The following is an 18,051-nucleotide window of genomic DNA, read 5'->3' on the forward strand; positions in this document are numbered from 1 at the left end:
GCTTTATTTTTATGTGTGTGTATTAATCTAGGGTTCACTGGGAGGTCGTCACATGGGCTGTATTTCTGTAAATATAGGGGTGTTTAGCAGTGGTGTTGTTTATATATAAAATTAGACAATTATCATATTTTTGAAATAGTTGTTGGGTAAACGCAGTAGTGAACATAATAAAACCACATTTTAATCCAAAAAAATTTATTGTAATTTTATTAAAATAGTGGATTGATGTTTTTTGTTAACTTCCATTTTTGCTATTTCATGAATTCTGTTTTGTTTTACAAATCAGTGTCAGTAAACAGCAGAATTACCCACCATAGTCTTTTTTTTTTTTTTTGCTGAGAAATTTTAATTTTAATTTTTTAATAGCCAAAAAAAAAACCTATCTAAAATATTTGATCGAGTATAAAGTGTGACAGCCAGCCCTGTCAGTATTATCCTCAGTGTATAAAGGTTATATATAAAGGATAACCGTATTATCCTGTATATAAAGGTCTAACTTAGGCTGAATTTTTTTTAACATCATCATTTGAGCATTGGGTAGTAAAGCACCTTTATGGTTGAAACTCTGAGATGTATTTTGTAAATGTAGTTTGGTTGCATAAGCCTGTCACTTCAAACCAACCATTAGTGTTTTTTCAAAAACAAAATGTCAACAAACTAATGAGTACAGTCAACGTTCATTGACTTTAATTGACACACCCCCAACTCAGAAGGTTGGGAGTTAAATAAAATCCCCCTCTTAATTATGATATTGTAGTGGAATTCCTGTTATTTAACTTGTAAGTATGACTTGAACAGAGCATGAAGTTGGTCTCCAGGAGCAGAAGTTGGGACCTGTTCTACCAGACAGACCTAAAAATCATGTAAAACCAGCTAATAGCAACTACAGGTGCATCTCAATAAATTAGAATGTTGTGGAAAAGTTCATTTATTTCAGTAATTCAACTCAAATTGTGAAACTCGTGTATTAAATAAATTCAGTGCACACAGACTGAAGTAGTTTAAGTCTTTGGTTCTTTTAATTGTGATGATTTTGGCTCACATTTAACAAAAACCCACCAATTCACAATCTCAACCAATTAGAATATGGTGACATGCCAATCAGCTAATCAACTCAAAACACCTGCAAGGGTTTCCTGAGCCTTCAAAATGGTCTTTCAGTTTGGTTCACTAGGCTACACAATCATGGGGAAGACTGCTGATCTGACAGTTGTCCTGAAGACAATCATTGACACCCTTCACAAGGAGGGTAAGCCACAAACATTCATTGCCAAAGAAGCTGGCTGTTCACAGAGTGCTGTATCCAAGCATGTTAACAGAAAGTTGAGTGGAAGGAAAAAGTGTGGAAGGAAAAGATGCACAACCAACCGAGAGAAGCGCAGCCTTATGAGGATTGTCAAGCAAAATCGATTCAATAATTTGAGTGAACTTCACAAGGAATGGGCTGGGGTCAAGGCATCAAGAGCCGCCACACACAGACGTGTCAAGGAATTTGGCTGCAGTTGTCGTATTCCTCTTGTTAAGCCACTTCTGAACCACAGACAACGTCAGAGGCGTCTTACCTGGGCTAAGGAGAAGAAGAACTGGACTGTTGCCCAGTGGTCCAAAGTCCTCTTTTCAGATGAGAGCAAGTTTTGTATTTCATTTGGAAACCAAGGTCCTAGAGTCTGGAGGAAGGGTGGAGAAGCTCATAGCCCAAGTTGCTTGAAGTCCAGTGTTAAGTTAAGAGAATCTATGGGGTATTGTCAAGAGGACAAGAGACCAAAAAATGCAGATGAGCTGAAGGCCACTGTCAAAGAAACCTGGGCTTCCATACCACCTCAGCAGTGCCACAAACTGATCACCTCCATGCCACGCCGAATTGAGGCAGTAATTAAAGCAAAAGGAGCCCCTACCAAGTATTGAGTACATGTACAGTAAATGAACATACTTTCCAGAAGGCCAACAACTCACTAAAAATGTTTTTTTTTATTGGTATTAAAGACTTAAACTACTTCAGTCTGTGTGCATTGAATTTATTTAATACACGAGTTTCACAATTTGAGTTGAATTACTGAAATAAATGAACTTTTCCACGACATTCTAATTTATTGAGATGCACCTGTATGTTCCAAAAACCAGATCTTGGTTTTCCAGCAGGGTCTAGAACAAAATGAATTTGTAAGTATGTACATTCCAGTTTAAACGCATTGTATTTACTGAAGATCTGTGTGTATGTGATGTAGAAAACCATATAGCGGAGTGCACAGCGGAGAGCTACATGCTGCAGTGGCAGAGAGGTCACATCTCCAACTATCAGTACCTACTTCATCTAAACAATTTAGCAGACCGCAGTGTGAATGACCTATCCCAGTATCCAGTGTTCCCCTGGGTCATCAGTGACTACAGCAGCACACAGATGGGTCAGTCTCCCTCGAACACAGACACACACCTGAGAACACACATCACACACGCTCATGCTAAAAAATATCTCGTTTTCAGATTTGCTGAACCCTGCTTCATTTCGAGATCTCCGTAAACCAATTGGAGCTTTGAACACAGAGAGACTGGAGAGATTACTGGTGAGAAATCCAGTAATCACAGACAGCCTTTTTAATATTCAGAAGTTCCTTATCATATAAAAATCTCTTGTGTGTGCGTGCTACAGGAACGCTACAGAGACATGCCTGAGCCTCGTTTTATGTATGGCAGTCATTATTCATCACCTGGATATGTGCTTTTCTACCTTGTCAGAGTTGGTAAGGATTTGTTTCAGCTTTATGCTTCTGTAGCAGTATTCGGACAGAAGTAGTTTTTCGAAATTAAGTTTGAGTTTCATTTATTTAATGGATGACCTCTGTATACCGATTTAGATGGAACTGATACAAGAGATGAGGGCATCTATTGTCTATATTTGAGCATGTAAATTCAAGCTAATTTGTCAGTCCATCTTGATATACTGTTAATGTTGCCATGAATATAGCCATTGTTGCTGATATGGCATTAAAAACATAAATAAATATATAAACAATCCATCTCGATGGTTATGAGTGGAGTCCTGGAACATAAACAGGTGCGCTCTGGCCAGTGAAATGACGGTTTTACGTACATGTGACTTGCATAAACTTTGGTAGCTATGAAATGTTGCCTTGTGAAAGCAAAACGTAGGTGAAAACCACATTATAATAATTAATGTCCATGTTTCAGAACAAAGCATGCAATCTATAGATCTGAATATGCACTTAGTGATAGCTTTTGTATGCTGCAGTGTTTGCTGACTTGTCTTTTGCCTTCCTGCAGCTCCAGAGCACATGCTTTGTCTACAGAATGGACGATTTGATCAGGCAGACAGAATGTTCAACAGGTATTTGCACACACCAGCAAACAAACACACACATACTGAAAAAACATTTGCTTACATTAATGTGCATTTGTGTATGCAGTGTTGGTGAGACTTGGAAGAATTGTTTAGAGGGAGGCACAGATTTCAAAGAGGTGAGTTTTCCGAATTTAATGTCCTGCCTTTCTATCGTATTGCAAACCTGTTTTTTTTTTTTTTTTTTTTATAAATAATAAATAATTTAGTGTGGTCAAATTGACTATGTTGTGAACCAGTCCAATTGTAGGTCATGCAGTAAAGTACTTGGTGTGTTTGTATCTGTGTATTTACAGCTGATTCCTGAGTTCTATGGAAGTGATAGCAGCTTTCTGAAGAATCTGCTTGGTTTGAATCTGGGCAGGAGGCAGGGAGGAGGCAGAGTTGAAAATGTTGAACTTCCTTCTTGGGCATCAGGTGCTCATTCTTTCTTGTGTCCTTCTCACTTTTTTTCTATTTTTTTTTTTTTCAAGTTAAATTTAATTAAAAAAAAAAAGTTCACGTCCTCATCTTGTGCTTTAAACAACAGTGGAAGTTGTGAAAGTCGTTGGTTCAGCCTGTGTATTGGTCTGTATCAAAATTGTCAAGTCTGATTAATTTCCACAAATCAGTCGAAAAAATTAGCAAGGAATGGTTAAAAATAATTAAATAAAATTCACTAAAAAAGATGCGCATGTTTTTCATTTAATCTTATATTAATTTAAACTAGTGAAAAACATGCCTAATATATTGTTTATCTAGTATAGTATATTTGTAGTTCTTGCATTAACTCTAAAATAGTCACAAAAAAAAATATTTCTTTAAAATTATAGTCCTTCTGATTTGGAAAAGTGTTGGTATTGAGATATCTACAGAATATAATCTCATAGCTGAAAAGTAATAATATATAATCAAGATAATCATCCAGTGCTAAATGTGCTGAAATAGCAAATCATTGTTGTTCATGTCAATGTGTGTATCTGCTTTCTTTTAATGTAAATTAAAGGGGTCCTATTATGCTCTTTTACAAAGTCTTGATTTTGTTTTGGGGGTGTACTAGAACAGGCTCTCGTACTCGGTTGTTCGAAAAACACATTATTTTTCACATATTTTACATTATTACAACACCTCTCTCTCTGCTCAGTCTGGCATGAACGACTCGAATAGTTCCTGTATCAAATGAAAGCCCGCCTTCTGAAATACGAAATGTGCTGTGATTGGTTAGCTGGGCCAGTGTGTGTTGTGATTGGTTAGCTGGGCCAGTGTGTGTTGTGATTGGTTAGCTGGGCCAGTGTGTGTTGTGATTGGTTAGCTGGGCCAGTGTGTGCTGTGATTGGTTAGCTGGGCCAGTGTGTCTTGTGATTGGTTAGCTGGGCCAGTGTGTCTTGTGATTGGTTAGCTGGGCCAGTGTGTCTTGTGATTGGTTAGCTGGGCCAGTGTGTCTTGTGATTGGTTAGCTGGGCCAGTGTGTCTTGTGATTGGTTAGCTGGGCCAGTGTGTCTTGTGATTGGTTAGCTGGGCCAGTGTGTGCTGTGACTGGTTAGCTGGGCCAGTGTGTGCTGTGAGAATCGACGCTGGAATTGAGAGATCCCTTGTTGGGCTTGTTTGAAGCTCCAGTCTCTTTCATTCCCCATGGAGGGTCTGCCTTCCCACCAACACCCCATACTCTTCCACCGTGTCTAGACTGTCATTATAGTGTTCATCCTGTCAGGGTGTCAGAGGGAATAAGCCACTCACAGGTTTTCATGACAGATGAAACTGTTCTTGCAGCTTGCTCTGAGTGAAACAAACTTCAAGTCAAGAACAGACAAATAACACTGACAGGAAGTTGCTGGAAAAGTTTCTTGTTGAAAGACGATTATGAACAACCCTCTTTTTTATGATGTAAACACAACAGTTTGTCTCTTTTAAATGGGTCCTATTATGCTCTTTTACAAAGTCTTTATTTTGTTTTGGGGGTGTACTAGAACAGGCTCTCATACTAGGTTGTTTTTACACATTTTACACATCATACACATTATTTTTCACATATTTTACATTATTACAACACCTTTCTCCCCAGTCTGGCATGAACGGCTCGAATAGTTCCTGTATCAAATGAAAGCCCGCCTTCTAAAATACGAAATGTGCTGTGATTGGTTAGCTGGGCCAGTGTGTTTTGTGATTGGCACCACTCGGCGCCTGGTCAGGAAATGTCATGCCCCTTACCATAGCCGCCTGCTGCGAGCTTCAGTGTAAATGTTGCGTCAAAATCAAATCAATTTGAGCTCGATTTAAACACGGATGATTGTAACCACTCTAAGTTCGTCTGCCTTGGGAAAGCTCCGACATAGTTATAACACTCGTTGCCTTCTCTAGTGCAGCTCAACCAGGTCTCGTCCCATTCGTCGATATTTGTGATATCACAAATCCCGGAAAATATGCATTGTAGTCCAAACGAGTCGTTCGTTGTAGTTTTTGAAAAGTGATTTATGTTAAATAAAACATCTCCTTTTGAATTGGACTTTGAGCTTTATAACTTTGCAGATATTTTTTTATGATCAAACAGCAACATTACAGACTAACTAAAGGTGAAAAAGTGAAAAAGCATAATAGGACCCCTTTAAGCTCATTATAGAATGCATTTAATTCATTAAACCCAGCCATAGCTGCTTGCCGCAGTTAACCATGTCACTTTTTATATTGATCTTGGCAGCATCAAATGATAGAGAACACTGCTATATTTAGGAATGCGCTGTATAGTTGAGTGCGCTTTTGGCATTTAAAGAGTTGATTGAAGTGCCTGGATCCCAGCGGTGAAATGATGACCTGCATTATAGCAGTTTAAGTCAACTTGCTGCATCCTCTAACTCAGTGGTCCCCAATCCTGGTGCTGGAGAACCCCCAACACTGCACATTTTAGTCTTCCTTATTAAACGCACCTGATTCAACTCGGCTCATTTGTAAAGACTCCAGTTATATACCTCAAACTATTTTACAATTTTGGGATGAGTGAAACCCAGGTGCCATGTGCAAATAAACGCCACCCGTCCTGCTTCGGAGCTCTATGTATGAAATCACGTCTTATATTTTGTTCACATTTCTCTGTGTTGTGTACATATGCAGATCCAGATGACTTCTTGGAGAAAATGCGTTTAGCACTGGAGAGTCAGTATGTGTCTGAACACCTGCACGAGTGGATTGATCTGATTTTTGGCTACAAACAGAGGGGAAGTGAAGCTGTGGCTGCCCATAATGGTAAAATAGACAAACGCAGATTGGCATCAGTAAAATATTCAGTTATAAAACAGTGTTTTAAAGTATGAAGGATTAGTGTGTTATTGATATTATTTTATTATGAATAAAAACAATGGCGTTTACTATATTACAGTTTTCCATCCATTAACATATGAGGGAGGAGTTGACTGCGATAGGTAAACTTCATTAAATTAAAATATATCCCTAATTAAATAGCTCATACTGTACTTGACTGCCTGAATATCTTTTTGATCCAATTTGTATGTTATTTATATTTGTCAGTGTACATTTGTCAGTGTGTATGTCTGTGTTTCTGCAGTATTGAGGACCCAGATCAGAAAATAGCCATGCTAACTCAGATATTGGAGTTTGGACAAACGCCACGACAACTCTTTGTAACTCATCATCCTCAGAGGATCACTCCACGCTTCCACAACCTGTCAGCAACCCCCAGCCTCAGCAGCAGTGAGCTCTCACCATGTACGAGAGAATCACACATGTACTGCACTAATGGTGTTTGAGTTAGTTCAGTTTTCACTTTAAAGTATGTACTACCAGTGTGCACAGTAATTATGCTCCATTGCAATGGTTTTCAGCTGATATGACTTTGAGGCCCACATTTTCCTTTGGTCATTAGGTCACGACTCAAATTAAAAGCCAAGCAAATGTATTTCATAAAACATAAACAAATACTGTTAAGCCCTGTTATTGCCGCAATTAAGCAACATGATTCCATTCATTTTCAATGGAGAGCTGGTGATTTCCGGCGACACAAGCAACAGTGACCTTTGCCAACCGGATGTAGGTGTATCAAGTGATGCATCAAAGATAAGTTGTTTAACGTTAACCAAATAAGCAGCAATAAAGCGTAGTTTAAAGCTTTGTTGAGACATGTCTGATTGGAATCCGATCATATTTTTAAAAAATCGCATGAAATACAATTTTGTACAAATCCATTCATATGTTGTTTGAAATCCTATTCAAATCGCATTCCTGTAAATCCGTTCCAGTCTGACCAATTTCTTTGCACAAACAAGGTTCTGTTGTTGCTAATGCAAGTCAAACAGAAAATAATATACTGCTGGTCTACACCTCTTTGAGTTTTAAGACTTAAATCAGATTCCAATCGGAAACACAAATAATCAGATCTCAATAAGACCTAATCTATTCTTAAACTACTCACCACAAACAAATTTCCAGCTGTTCATCAGGGAAATAGCTTGAATGTAACTCTTCACCCTGACCACTTTTAGTATATGTGGAGCCATGAATATGCAAATTAAACTTTGAAAGTGTCATTTTCTTTGTAAATTGTGTCAATTTTTGATGCTAAAATCCTTCTAACAAAAGTGTTTTGTGTAGCATCTCCAAGTATGGAATCATTTGAGGACCTGACTGAGGAGAGTAAGAAAATGGCCTGGAGCAACATGAACAAACTTGCATTGCAGTCTCGCCACAAAATACACAAAGAGTGAGTATCTGTTAAGTAGCTTATCTTTGTAATTAAGTGTTTGAAAACAAAGATTAATATTGGATTTTTAAATGTACTTCTGACCCTTTTATTTTGATTCCGCAGAGCAGTAACAGGCGTTACTGTGACCCTCAGTGGGGATTCCATCTTCTCAACTTCTCAAGGTTAGGAATTCATCAGTTATTTAGTCTCATTAGTGCATGACAGATTCCTATAAAGTAGCTGAGTTTAATTCCTCAGAACTTAAATGATTAAATGATCACCTCTCACAGGAAGTATAAGTAAACATGTCCTTTATCGTTACGTAGACTCCACATTGAAGATGTTCTCGAAAGAAAATGGACTGCAAAGAAGTATGTCCTTCTCGAACATGGTAAGCTTTCTAGAGATTGTAGTAAACACAGTGGCCCCAAAAGGTATTTGAACTTAAGCCGCACTTTAAAAAAATCAGTCTATTTAATTGCATTAGACAATAAATTATACAATAGTGTTTTTTTTTCCCCCCCATCTGGGCCACTTTTCAAACCTGTACGTGAGGAATCTTTTTGTACTGTATGTCTATCTAACACCTGATTGAGATCATCAACTCTTTAAGAGAGAGCTCTATGAACTGAAGTATCTCAGGCTCTGTCCACATTAATATGGATCAATTTTCTCTTTTTCACTTTCATCCACTCTGAGATGGTGTTTTTGTCCAGCAAAAACGAGCTTTCTGAAGATGCTGTTTTTGTGTTACTCTGAAAAAAAAAGTTCGAAAATAATGACGCATGTTTAGGTTGTTTTATTCGCCAGCGAGTGGGAAGTGGAAAATTGAAAAAAAAAATGATGCATAAACTTTTGCTCTTATTGAAGTGTAACACATTTTTTAAGTGTGGCGTAAGTGTCCAAATATTTTTGGGGGGTCACCGTATACCACGGACAGGTTAGAATGAAATCGTATATTACCTCTAACTAAAACAAACATTTTTCTCAAATGACCCTTAAGGCACTGTCCTCCTGTCTGATGCTGCCTGATGATAAGATTGTTGTGTGCTCCTCCTGGGACAACAACGTGTAAGCATTTATATAGTAACCACAATCATACCCATACAAATATGTAATAAATTTAATACATTTCTAAATTTCTCTAATTTTTATCACTCTTCTGCCCCTTTTTTTCTGTTCACCTACTCTTCGATCTCTTTCTTGTTTCCTGTAGATATTTTTACTCAATAGCATATGGAAGAAGACAAGACACTTTGATGGGTCATGATGATGCAGTTAGTCATATTTGCTGGAGGGATGACAAACTTTACACAGCATCTTGGGATTCTACTGTGAAGGTATTCTAAATTAATCTAGCCAAGTTTGCTTTCTTGCAAAACATTTAGGGATGGATAAATCTTAGTTTTAACTCTATGAGCAGAGCTGAATGTACTGTACAGTTACCAAGGACACCTTGTTTACTTGGTACTAAATGTTTCAAATAAACCTTTTATTAAAGGGGTCATATGATGCTTTTTTTAAAGATCATTATTTGGTGTATTTGGTGTAACAGAATATGTTGACATGCTTTAATGTTCAAAAAACACATTCTTTTTCAAATACTGTACATTATTGTAGGTCCTCTATGCCCCGCCTCTCTCAAACGCTTAGTTTTCTACAAAGTCCCTCCTTCCGACAAGCGCAGTCTGCTCTGATTGGCCAGCTGACCCAGTGCATTGTGATTGGCCGAACACCGCAAGCACTCGTCGGAAATGTAACGCCCCTTACCATAATCGCGAGCTTCATCTTTCAAAATAAATGTAAAGACAGTAAATAATGTCATTAGTTTTACCATCAGTTCGAGCCCGAAAGGGGAACAGAGTCGCGTGACAGACACAGTGATGAAGCTGGTATGTGTTTGCAGTACACAAGCCACGGTTAAGACAGCTGACTCCACTGTGATGTGTCTCGCTCTCTCTCTCTCGCTCACTTGCACACACACACACACACGATGCGTAAAACTCCGCATTTGAACAGTCAATAGCAAATACTTAAACTAATAACAAAACATACTTACAGTAGCTGGTTCAGAAGCGCCAGATTGTCATAGCAAAGTCAGAATTACCTCCTCTCCTAGGTTCATGAAACGGTCGTCCATAAAATGCATTGCTGTTCTGTTGTAAGTAATCTTAATGCATCTACTTTCGGAAGGCCAAATAAAGTGGTTTTGCTTTCGCCTAGAAACACACAGCGTCTCCTTGACATGGCTGCTTCAACACTAACTGCGGTTACTGAAACCACGCCTTCTTTCTTTGCGTGAACATTTGGGTGCATTATGCTAATATTTCCACATAGTGAGGTAGATATGTGGGGGTGTGTTAGAACGAGCCGTTTTAGGGGGGCGTGGCAGAGTCTTAACTTTGATAAAGAATATCTCTTTGGTTTTGAGACTTTAGTCTTTGCAACTTCAGAGATCTTATCTATGCACAATCAGCTTGTAACACTCCAAAGAGAAAGGAAAACTTGAAATCGCATCATATGACCCCTTTAACATTTTTATTTCTGGTGAACTAGAAAAAAGAAAAGAAAAGAAAAATTGCTGATTTCAGTAGGATATTGACATGAAATTTAACTTATGAAATCTGTACTTAATTTTAGGCATTTTAAAAAAATTATAGTGGCATATTCTAACTAATTTATCTTTCCTTTTATATGGTTCAAATGATTAAACACATTTCAAAGCAAATAACAATTTTTATGTTAATCACTGTTTCAATTGACTTCCTACTTTCTCTGTTTTACTTCAACAGATTTGGAAATGTGTAGCAGATGACATCTCCAGTAATAAAAGGACTCAGTTTGACCTGCTTGCTGAATTTGAACATGAGGCCGGGGTTAGTGCTGAGGAATCTTTAAAAAAACTGCAATATAGGCAACTGTGTCAAACAGCTGATTATTCATTTTTGTCACTTTTCAGAGCTGAGGTGTAAAAGTTTAGTCTCTTTAGTTTTTCAAATTAAATGTTAAGTCTCATAAACCTACTATACACAGATATTCGTTTTTATGCCATGCTGTACGACAAATTGTAGCAGAGACATCTAAGCAGCGCTGTTGACGAAAGCCAGTCACATACCTGTCAATAAGCACGTACAAGAAGTAATTTTTAAGAATTGAACAAAGTGCCATTGAGTTTGAACAATGTTTGAAAAAAAATGGAATAGGAAGGAATCTATTATTAGATTTCTCTATATAACTTTATTCAAGCTACAAAAAGGCAAGTTTTTTACTGAAAAACGTGCAAACGAATAATCTTTGAGCCTATGGTGAAGTCATGTACATTAAATTACATCATACTTGCCCCAAATCATTGCATATTGCATTGCAGGATTGCATATTTTGCTTAAATAAAGCTATCACTCAGTAGTTATACTAGCTAGGTTGGACTAAATGTTGGTTAGTTATTGCTATACAATTGCCATAAATGTAACTAAAATGTAATTATTTGATTTATATTTACATTTAGTCATTTAGCAGACACTTTTATCCAAAGCGACTTACAAATGAGGACAATGGAAGCAATCAGAATCACCAAAAGAGCAATGATGTGCAAGTGTGATGTGAAGTACACATAGCAAGGTTTTTTTTTTTTATTATAATAATAAAAAGAAAACCGATAGAATAGAAAAAGGATAGAGCAAACTAGCGTTAGAGGCCTTTTTTGCTTTTGTTAATTGTATAATAAATAAAAAGAAAACATATAGAATACAAAAAGATTAGAGAAGCTAGTGTTCAGGTTTTTTTTTTTTTTTACAAAAACAACCAGTTAGTAAATGAATAGAGTGCAAGTCTAAAAGGGGCATTTTTTTTTAAAGAATAGAATTAGAATAGAAAATGCTAGAGTTAGAGGGTCAAATAAAGATGGAAGAGGTGTGTTTTTAGCGATTCTTGAAGATGGCTAAGGACTCAGCTGCTCTGATTGAGTATTATATTTCCTTACATTACAAGATATTGGGTAACAGAGTTAATTGGTTGAGCCTGACATATTCAGTATGTAAAAAGTTATTATTTGCTTGTCTTTCCACCATGTTATACAAAGTGTCTAAATGATTTCCATGCCACAATTTTGGGAGAGTTTAGTTTTTTAATAATGTAGGGTTGTACACAAAATTAAAATAAGAGATAAATTATTATATTTTAATCACTTATAAAATAATAATTGTAATAAGTCATAAATATAAAATGTGGCATATATAATAGTTCTCTCACTAAAGAACATGCAAAAGTTGTTCAATTGTACATTTATGAGTGCACTGATTCTAGTTGTGCCCTAATGAAGAAAAGTGCCTTTATATTATTTTGTCCAAAATTTAACATTTATGTAATTTATATATTGTATATACATATTTACAGGTTAATACTTTAGATCTCAGCCCAGCTGGCACACTTTTGGCAACGGGTACTAAAGAAGGAACACTTACTCTTTGGGACATTGCCAACCCTCTCCCACTAAATCAACTGACCTGCCATTCTGGAAAGATTCATCAGGTGGCCTTCAGTCCTGGTGAGTGTGTGTAATGCATATTTATGTAAGAAAATTGATCAAGATCTCTGACTTTTGTTGTTTTTGTTTTTTTGAGGGGTAATTTTGTATCATTTTGTTTCTGTGTTCAGACAGCAGACATGTACTGAGTGTTGGGGAGGACTCGTGTTTGGTGGTTACAGATGTGCAGACAGGCATGCTCCTCGCTACTGTACATGCAGAGCAAGAGCAGAGGTGAACAGAACACACACTATATATATATATATATTGCACAGTGTTTCATGTTAAGGAGCTATTATATCAACATGCACAGCTTCCTATGTTTTCTAAGCCAAAGATCACTTTCCTCCTTTTAGGTGTTTCTGCTGGGATGGTAACACTGTGTTGTCTGGAGGGATGTCAGGAGATCTCAGTGTATGGGACCTCCTTAGCAGTAAAGTCATCCACAAGATACCTGCTCACTCAGGTAAACACACTCCAGTGAGTCTGACCAGGGGTGCGTTTCCCAAAAGCATCGATATTCGACTATGGTAGCAATTTCTGTTGAACACTGTTGAGTTGCTTTTGGGAAATGCCCCTTTGGTCTGACCAACTGTCATTGTCACTCATGTTGGTGTGAACAAGGCTTAAGTCTGCATCCTAACTGAAATGGAGTGACTTTAGTCATTTTAAAGGGATAGTTCACCCAAAAATGAAAATTCTGTCATTAATTACTCACCCTCATGTTGTTCCAAACCTGTAAGACCTTCGTTCATCTTCGGAACACACATTAAGATATTTTTGATGGAATCTGAGAGCTCTCTGTCCCTCCATAGACAGCAAGGATATTACGAGGATATTATCGGTAAAATAGTCCATGTGACATCAGGGGTTCAACCGTAATTTTATGAAGCTACTAGAATACTTTTTGTGCGCAAAGAAAACAATAATAACATAATTTATTCAGCAACGTAATCACTTTATCGTGCACTTTATCCTGAACATAAACAGCGTTGATTACGTTATACATTATTTTCTTTGCGCACAAAAAGTATTCTCGTAGCTTCGTAAAATTATGGTTGAACTCCTGATGTCACATGGATTATTTTACCAATGTCCTTGCTACGTTTCTGTGTGTTGATCGTGGTAATATCCTTGCTGTCTATGGAGGGTTAGAGAGCTCTCAGATTCCATCAAAATATATTAATTTGTGTTCCGAAGATGAACTTACGGGTTTGGAATGACATGAGGGTGAGTAATTAATGACAGAATTTTCATTTTTGGGTGAACTATCCCTTTAAATGCTCTGTATAGGCAGAAACTCACACACCCACACTTCATGTGAGATGTACAAGATTTTTTACTTCAAACAAATTCCAGTTGTTGGACATTAGTTTATTGCTAAGCAAACAATGCGATACTCTGAATAAAAATACATAAACATAAATATTCTACTTACTAAATATTGTATGTACATTTTAATTACACTGGGCTAGTTTTATCTTCTTTTTTTTTAAATATTGAAATCTCTCTCTTAATTGTCTGCCATTTTGGATAGCTTGGGGAAAGTGGGATTTTCTTTCTGTATTAAGGATAGTGGCTTAGAATTTAGTCAAAATGCATAATATTTTTGTTTAGTCAATTTTGTTAGTCAATTTTTGACATTTTAGTATATGTAGCACTCTTTGTAGGTAACATTCCAGATTTTGGAACAGCGCTTCGTATTAACCTGACTGTGTATCTTTAATGCAGGTGCAGTCACGTGTATGTGGATGAATGAACAATGCAGTACTATCATCACAGGTGGTGTGGACAAACAGATCATTCTTTGGAAACCGGAGTATTAACAGTAATACTTCAATAATGTTCGATAAAACAATTCAGCCATTTTTCAGACCGTTCGGACCAAGGTCCATTTTCACCATTTGATTTCATGGGACAATTTGAACAGTACAATCCTCTAAAATAGAAATCTTGACAATGTGTTTGATATATTTGGTCAAAGTTTTATGATAAAGTTGGTTAGACAGATTGCAGGGTTTTAAAAACTGTAAGCACCGTGTAGTTTTACATTATTATTTAGCGTTTTTTTGTTTTGTTTTTTGTTTTGTTTTTTAAGATCTGAAAGCTAGCTCTGTTTGGTAACTGGAATGTTACCAAAAGATATGGATGTCCTATTTGGCTCAGTGATTTTTTTCTTTTCTTTTAATATTATACATGTATAACATTTGGCATGTCAAATCTCTTTCAAAACATGCATAAAAACAGCAACAATTCATATGATTTATAAAAGACAATCAGTTATTATGATTGTCATTATTATTATTATTGCTTTTGATAAATGTAACCGCCAAATCATACTTATTAAAAATCATAATACATCATGCTTGCAAATTTTACAAAATTCTGAGATCAACTCTTGACACCTTTATTATAGGTGACTGAGGAATGTTCAGAAGTATTAAGTAGTTATATATAGTATATGTTTGATGTACTGAAGGTTTGCTGCAGTCTTTTTGAGCGATAAATATTTGATGGGGCTCTTTTTTTTTTATGTGCCTTAGTTTTTAATGGTTTGAACTTGAGCGTTACTTTTAATGCCCACTCTTTAAATATGCTTGCATCTTCAGCTAAAATATATACATAAAAGTGATTACATATAAATTATGTTTGACAATATATTTAAGTGAAAGTTAGAGTAAAACATTCTGCAATATAATAAACTATAGCGTTACGTCTTAACAGGTTATGGATGCATACAAATTTTATATTTCATACACTTATTTATGTTACAACGCCTTGAAAAAATTCTCTTCAGTGAAGAACAAAAAAAAATATAGAAATTAAATCAGTATCACAAGATTATGCAATATTATGTAAACCCTCAATGAGCTCACAAGTTATTAAAGGGATAGTTCTGTCAAAAATGTAAACTGTCATCCCCCATGTTTTTCCAAACATGTATAACTTTCTTTATGCTTTGGAGCACAAATGAAGATATTTTGGTAAAATCTTAACTTTTTTTTCTACATACTGTACAAAGAAATTAAATGGGGTCAAATGTTCTTTGGCTCCAGTGTTGTAGAAAATATCTTCTTTTGTGTTCTGTGAAGAAAGAAATGAAGAAATGCATGTGGAACCACAAGAGGGTGAGTAAATTATAACAGAATTTTCATTTTTGGGTGAATAATTCTTTTAACTACAAAAAGTGGCATTTTATGTGTGGACTACATGTTTTAGTATATTAGGTTTATGTATTGGACTCATTTTCTGTTCTGTATGTTTTGGGTTTTAATGTTTTTTTTTTTTTCACTATGTAATGTATTGCCTCTTGGGAGAAAACTCCTGGAATTCCAAAATGTCTTTACAAATGCACAAATGTTGTTTGTTTGTTTGTTTCTCTGTTTATGTTATACTGGACAGTTATTTCTTTTAAAAGCTTTCTTCTTTGTTTTTTGTAATAAATAGTAACATGACTAAATACACAGATGCAGATTAAAACTATCATTACTCTGATTATATTTTTGCATTGTTTAAAACGCTCCTTTGGTGTGTTAATTTATATAGCACTATGAAGCTTTTACAATGAATTAGACACTCTTCTTCGTAAAACTGCTTTAGTTCAGACACATTGGAGGGTTTTTGAGCATGAACTGCCCATTTTAGTTCCAGAATCTCAGTTGGGTTCAAGACTTTGACCATGCCACTCCTAAACCCTAATGGTTTGAGCCATTCAGAGGTTGACTTACTCATATGGAGTTTGCATGTTCTCCCTGTGTCTGCGTGGGTTTATGCCGGGTGCTCCGGTTTCCTCCCACAGCCCAAAGACATTCAGGTTAGGTTAATTGAACATTCTAAATTGTCCCCGGACGTGTGTGTGTAAAGACCAGACTTGTGTATGGATTATCTGGTTCTCGCCATGAATATAGCCATAGATGCTGGATTGGCGTTAAGAAAGAAATAAACAAACTTACTCATATGCTTTGAATCATTGTCTTGCCACTTAATCTTGTTGCACTTGAACTTGGAGTCCAAGAGATTTTAAAATAGTTAATTTTCACACAGGGCTAGTTTAGAAATCTTTTTTTTTTTTTTACGTAGGTTTTTTCACATCAGTAAGGATCAAATATGCGTGAGAAACCTATTAGTATGTACATAAGCCATAGACACTGCATTTCAAATAAGGTTTCTTTCAGTGTTCCAGTAATTCAATCACTCTTTAAACTGAGATCAATGTGAAGGCATCTAATGTACTCTACTTTTCAAAATTAAGACAAAAAGTATATAGACACCAGTGTTAATGGTGAATAACCGCTTTGGTATTCTTGTGTGAACTTGACCTTAATTATTTTGAATGGAGGTAAAAATGTTTGATTGACTAGTCAACCCGCCTTAGTCACTTTATTCCAATAATATAACAACTGAACAATTGGCAGGGGAAAGGAAAGGAAGGGTCAAGTGCAGGGGTCAACAAACTTGAGCGTGGAGGGCCGGTGTCCTGACATTTACCCTGCGTCCCAATGTGCATACTATCCACCCTATCTGCCCTAAATAGTATTGAAAATTGCTAATATCACATAGAATTTAGGATGGATAGTATGCACATTGGGCTTAGCTCCAACTTGCCTCAACACACCTGCCTGGAAGTTTCAAGTATACCTAGTAAGATGCTGATTAGCTGGTTCAGGTGTGTTTAATTAGGGTTGGAGCTAAACTCTGCAGGACACCGGCCCTCCAGGACCGAGTCTGGTGTCCCCTGGTCAAGTGGTTAACACATTTAAAAAATGTGACTGGTCCTTCTCCACACCTGCTATATGAGGTTTATATTTGTCCAGAGGTCAAACAGAACAGTAAGTTACATAACTGACAAGTAGTGATGTGATTGTTTTTCCACTGTGCTTGCCAATGCATTAGATAAATGTCAGTATTTGCAATTAATTCAGTTCATTCCCACAATGCAGATTAAAATGATAGATTATAGATTTGATAATCTGTAATAATCTGGTACCCTGACTGAACCTGGTTTCTCCCAAGATTTTTTTTTCTCCTGATGGAGTTTGGGCATGTTTTATCTTGCTCAGTTAGGATCTAATACAGTTTCAGCAATTTATTGATATGACCACACTGACTGGCACTATCAAATGAGAACAAAATTTTAACTGAATTAATCTGGATGATGACACTCGTCAGAGCTTCATATAGCTTCATAGCTGAAATGCATCTTGCAACATTGACACAGGCATTGAACTGAATTGATCATTGAACTGACCTGAGCTGAATAATGAATTTGCCCTTTGTAGAACTGCCTGTAGCTAAATGAAACTCATTTCAAATTGATTAATTTCACCCTGTTTTGATCTGACCTGAATGATCACTGAATTGACAATAACACAGTATTGTCTTTTAGAGCTGCACTACAGGTGCTTTACAGATGTATCCAGTTGAGTTTCAATAATTGATTCTGCTACTTTCCTGATACTTTTTACTTTCCTGATTCTGAAACTTTTTATCCCTGTGATACTGATT

At 36.4% G+C, this 18,051-nt stretch overlaps 1 protein-coding gene across 1 annotated transcript in view; it reads left to right on the forward strand.

The window, feature by feature from the left end:
• The window catches only part of nsmaf (neutral sphingomyelinase (N-SMase) activation associated factor), a 29,550-nt gene extending 13,524 nt beyond the window's left edge, over positions 1 to 16,026 (forward strand). The window contains exons 13-31 of the mRNA XM_016540847.1: positions 2,226 to 2,402; positions 2,482 to 2,561; positions 2,648 to 2,738; positions 3,280 to 3,343; positions 3,423 to 3,474; positions 3,652 to 3,772; positions 6,440 to 6,571; positions 6,705 to 6,747; positions 6,891 to 7,051; positions 7,934 to 8,042; positions 8,148 to 8,206; positions 8,351 to 8,415; positions 9,028 to 9,095; positions 9,241 to 9,364; positions 10,817 to 10,900; positions 12,417 to 12,567; positions 12,678 to 12,780; positions 12,903 to 13,012; positions 14,278 to 16,026. Of these exons, the coding sequence (XP_016396333.1) occupies positions 2,226 to 2,402; positions 2,482 to 2,561; positions 2,648 to 2,738; positions 3,280 to 3,343; positions 3,423 to 3,474; positions 3,652 to 3,772; positions 6,440 to 6,571; positions 6,705 to 6,747; positions 6,891 to 7,051; positions 7,934 to 8,042; positions 8,148 to 8,206; positions 8,351 to 8,415; positions 9,028 to 9,095; positions 9,241 to 9,364; positions 10,817 to 10,900; positions 12,417 to 12,567; positions 12,678 to 12,780; positions 12,903 to 13,012; positions 14,278 to 14,372 (1,889 nt within the window). The 3' untranslated portion in view covers positions 14,373 to 16,026. The remainder of the gene's footprint in view (positions 1 to 2,225; positions 2,403 to 2,481; positions 2,562 to 2,647; positions 2,739 to 3,279; positions 3,344 to 3,422; positions 3,475 to 3,651; positions 3,773 to 6,439; positions 6,572 to 6,704; positions 6,748 to 6,890; positions 7,052 to 7,933; positions 8,043 to 8,147; positions 8,207 to 8,350; positions 8,416 to 9,027; positions 9,096 to 9,240; positions 9,365 to 10,816; positions 10,901 to 12,416; positions 12,568 to 12,677; positions 12,781 to 12,902; positions 13,013 to 14,277) is intronic.
• The last annotated feature ends 2,025 nt before the right edge of the window (positions 16,027 to 18,051 follow it).

This window comes from Sinocyclocheilus rhinocerous, unplaced genomic scaffold, assembly GCF_001515625.1.
Source record: "Sinocyclocheilus rhinocerous isolate Xijiao unplaced genomic scaffold, SAMN03320098_v1.1 scaffold36, whole genome shotgun sequence".
Lineage (NCBI taxonomy): Eukaryota > Metazoa > Chordata > Actinopteri > Cypriniformes > Cyprinidae > Sinocyclocheilus > Sinocyclocheilus rhinocerous.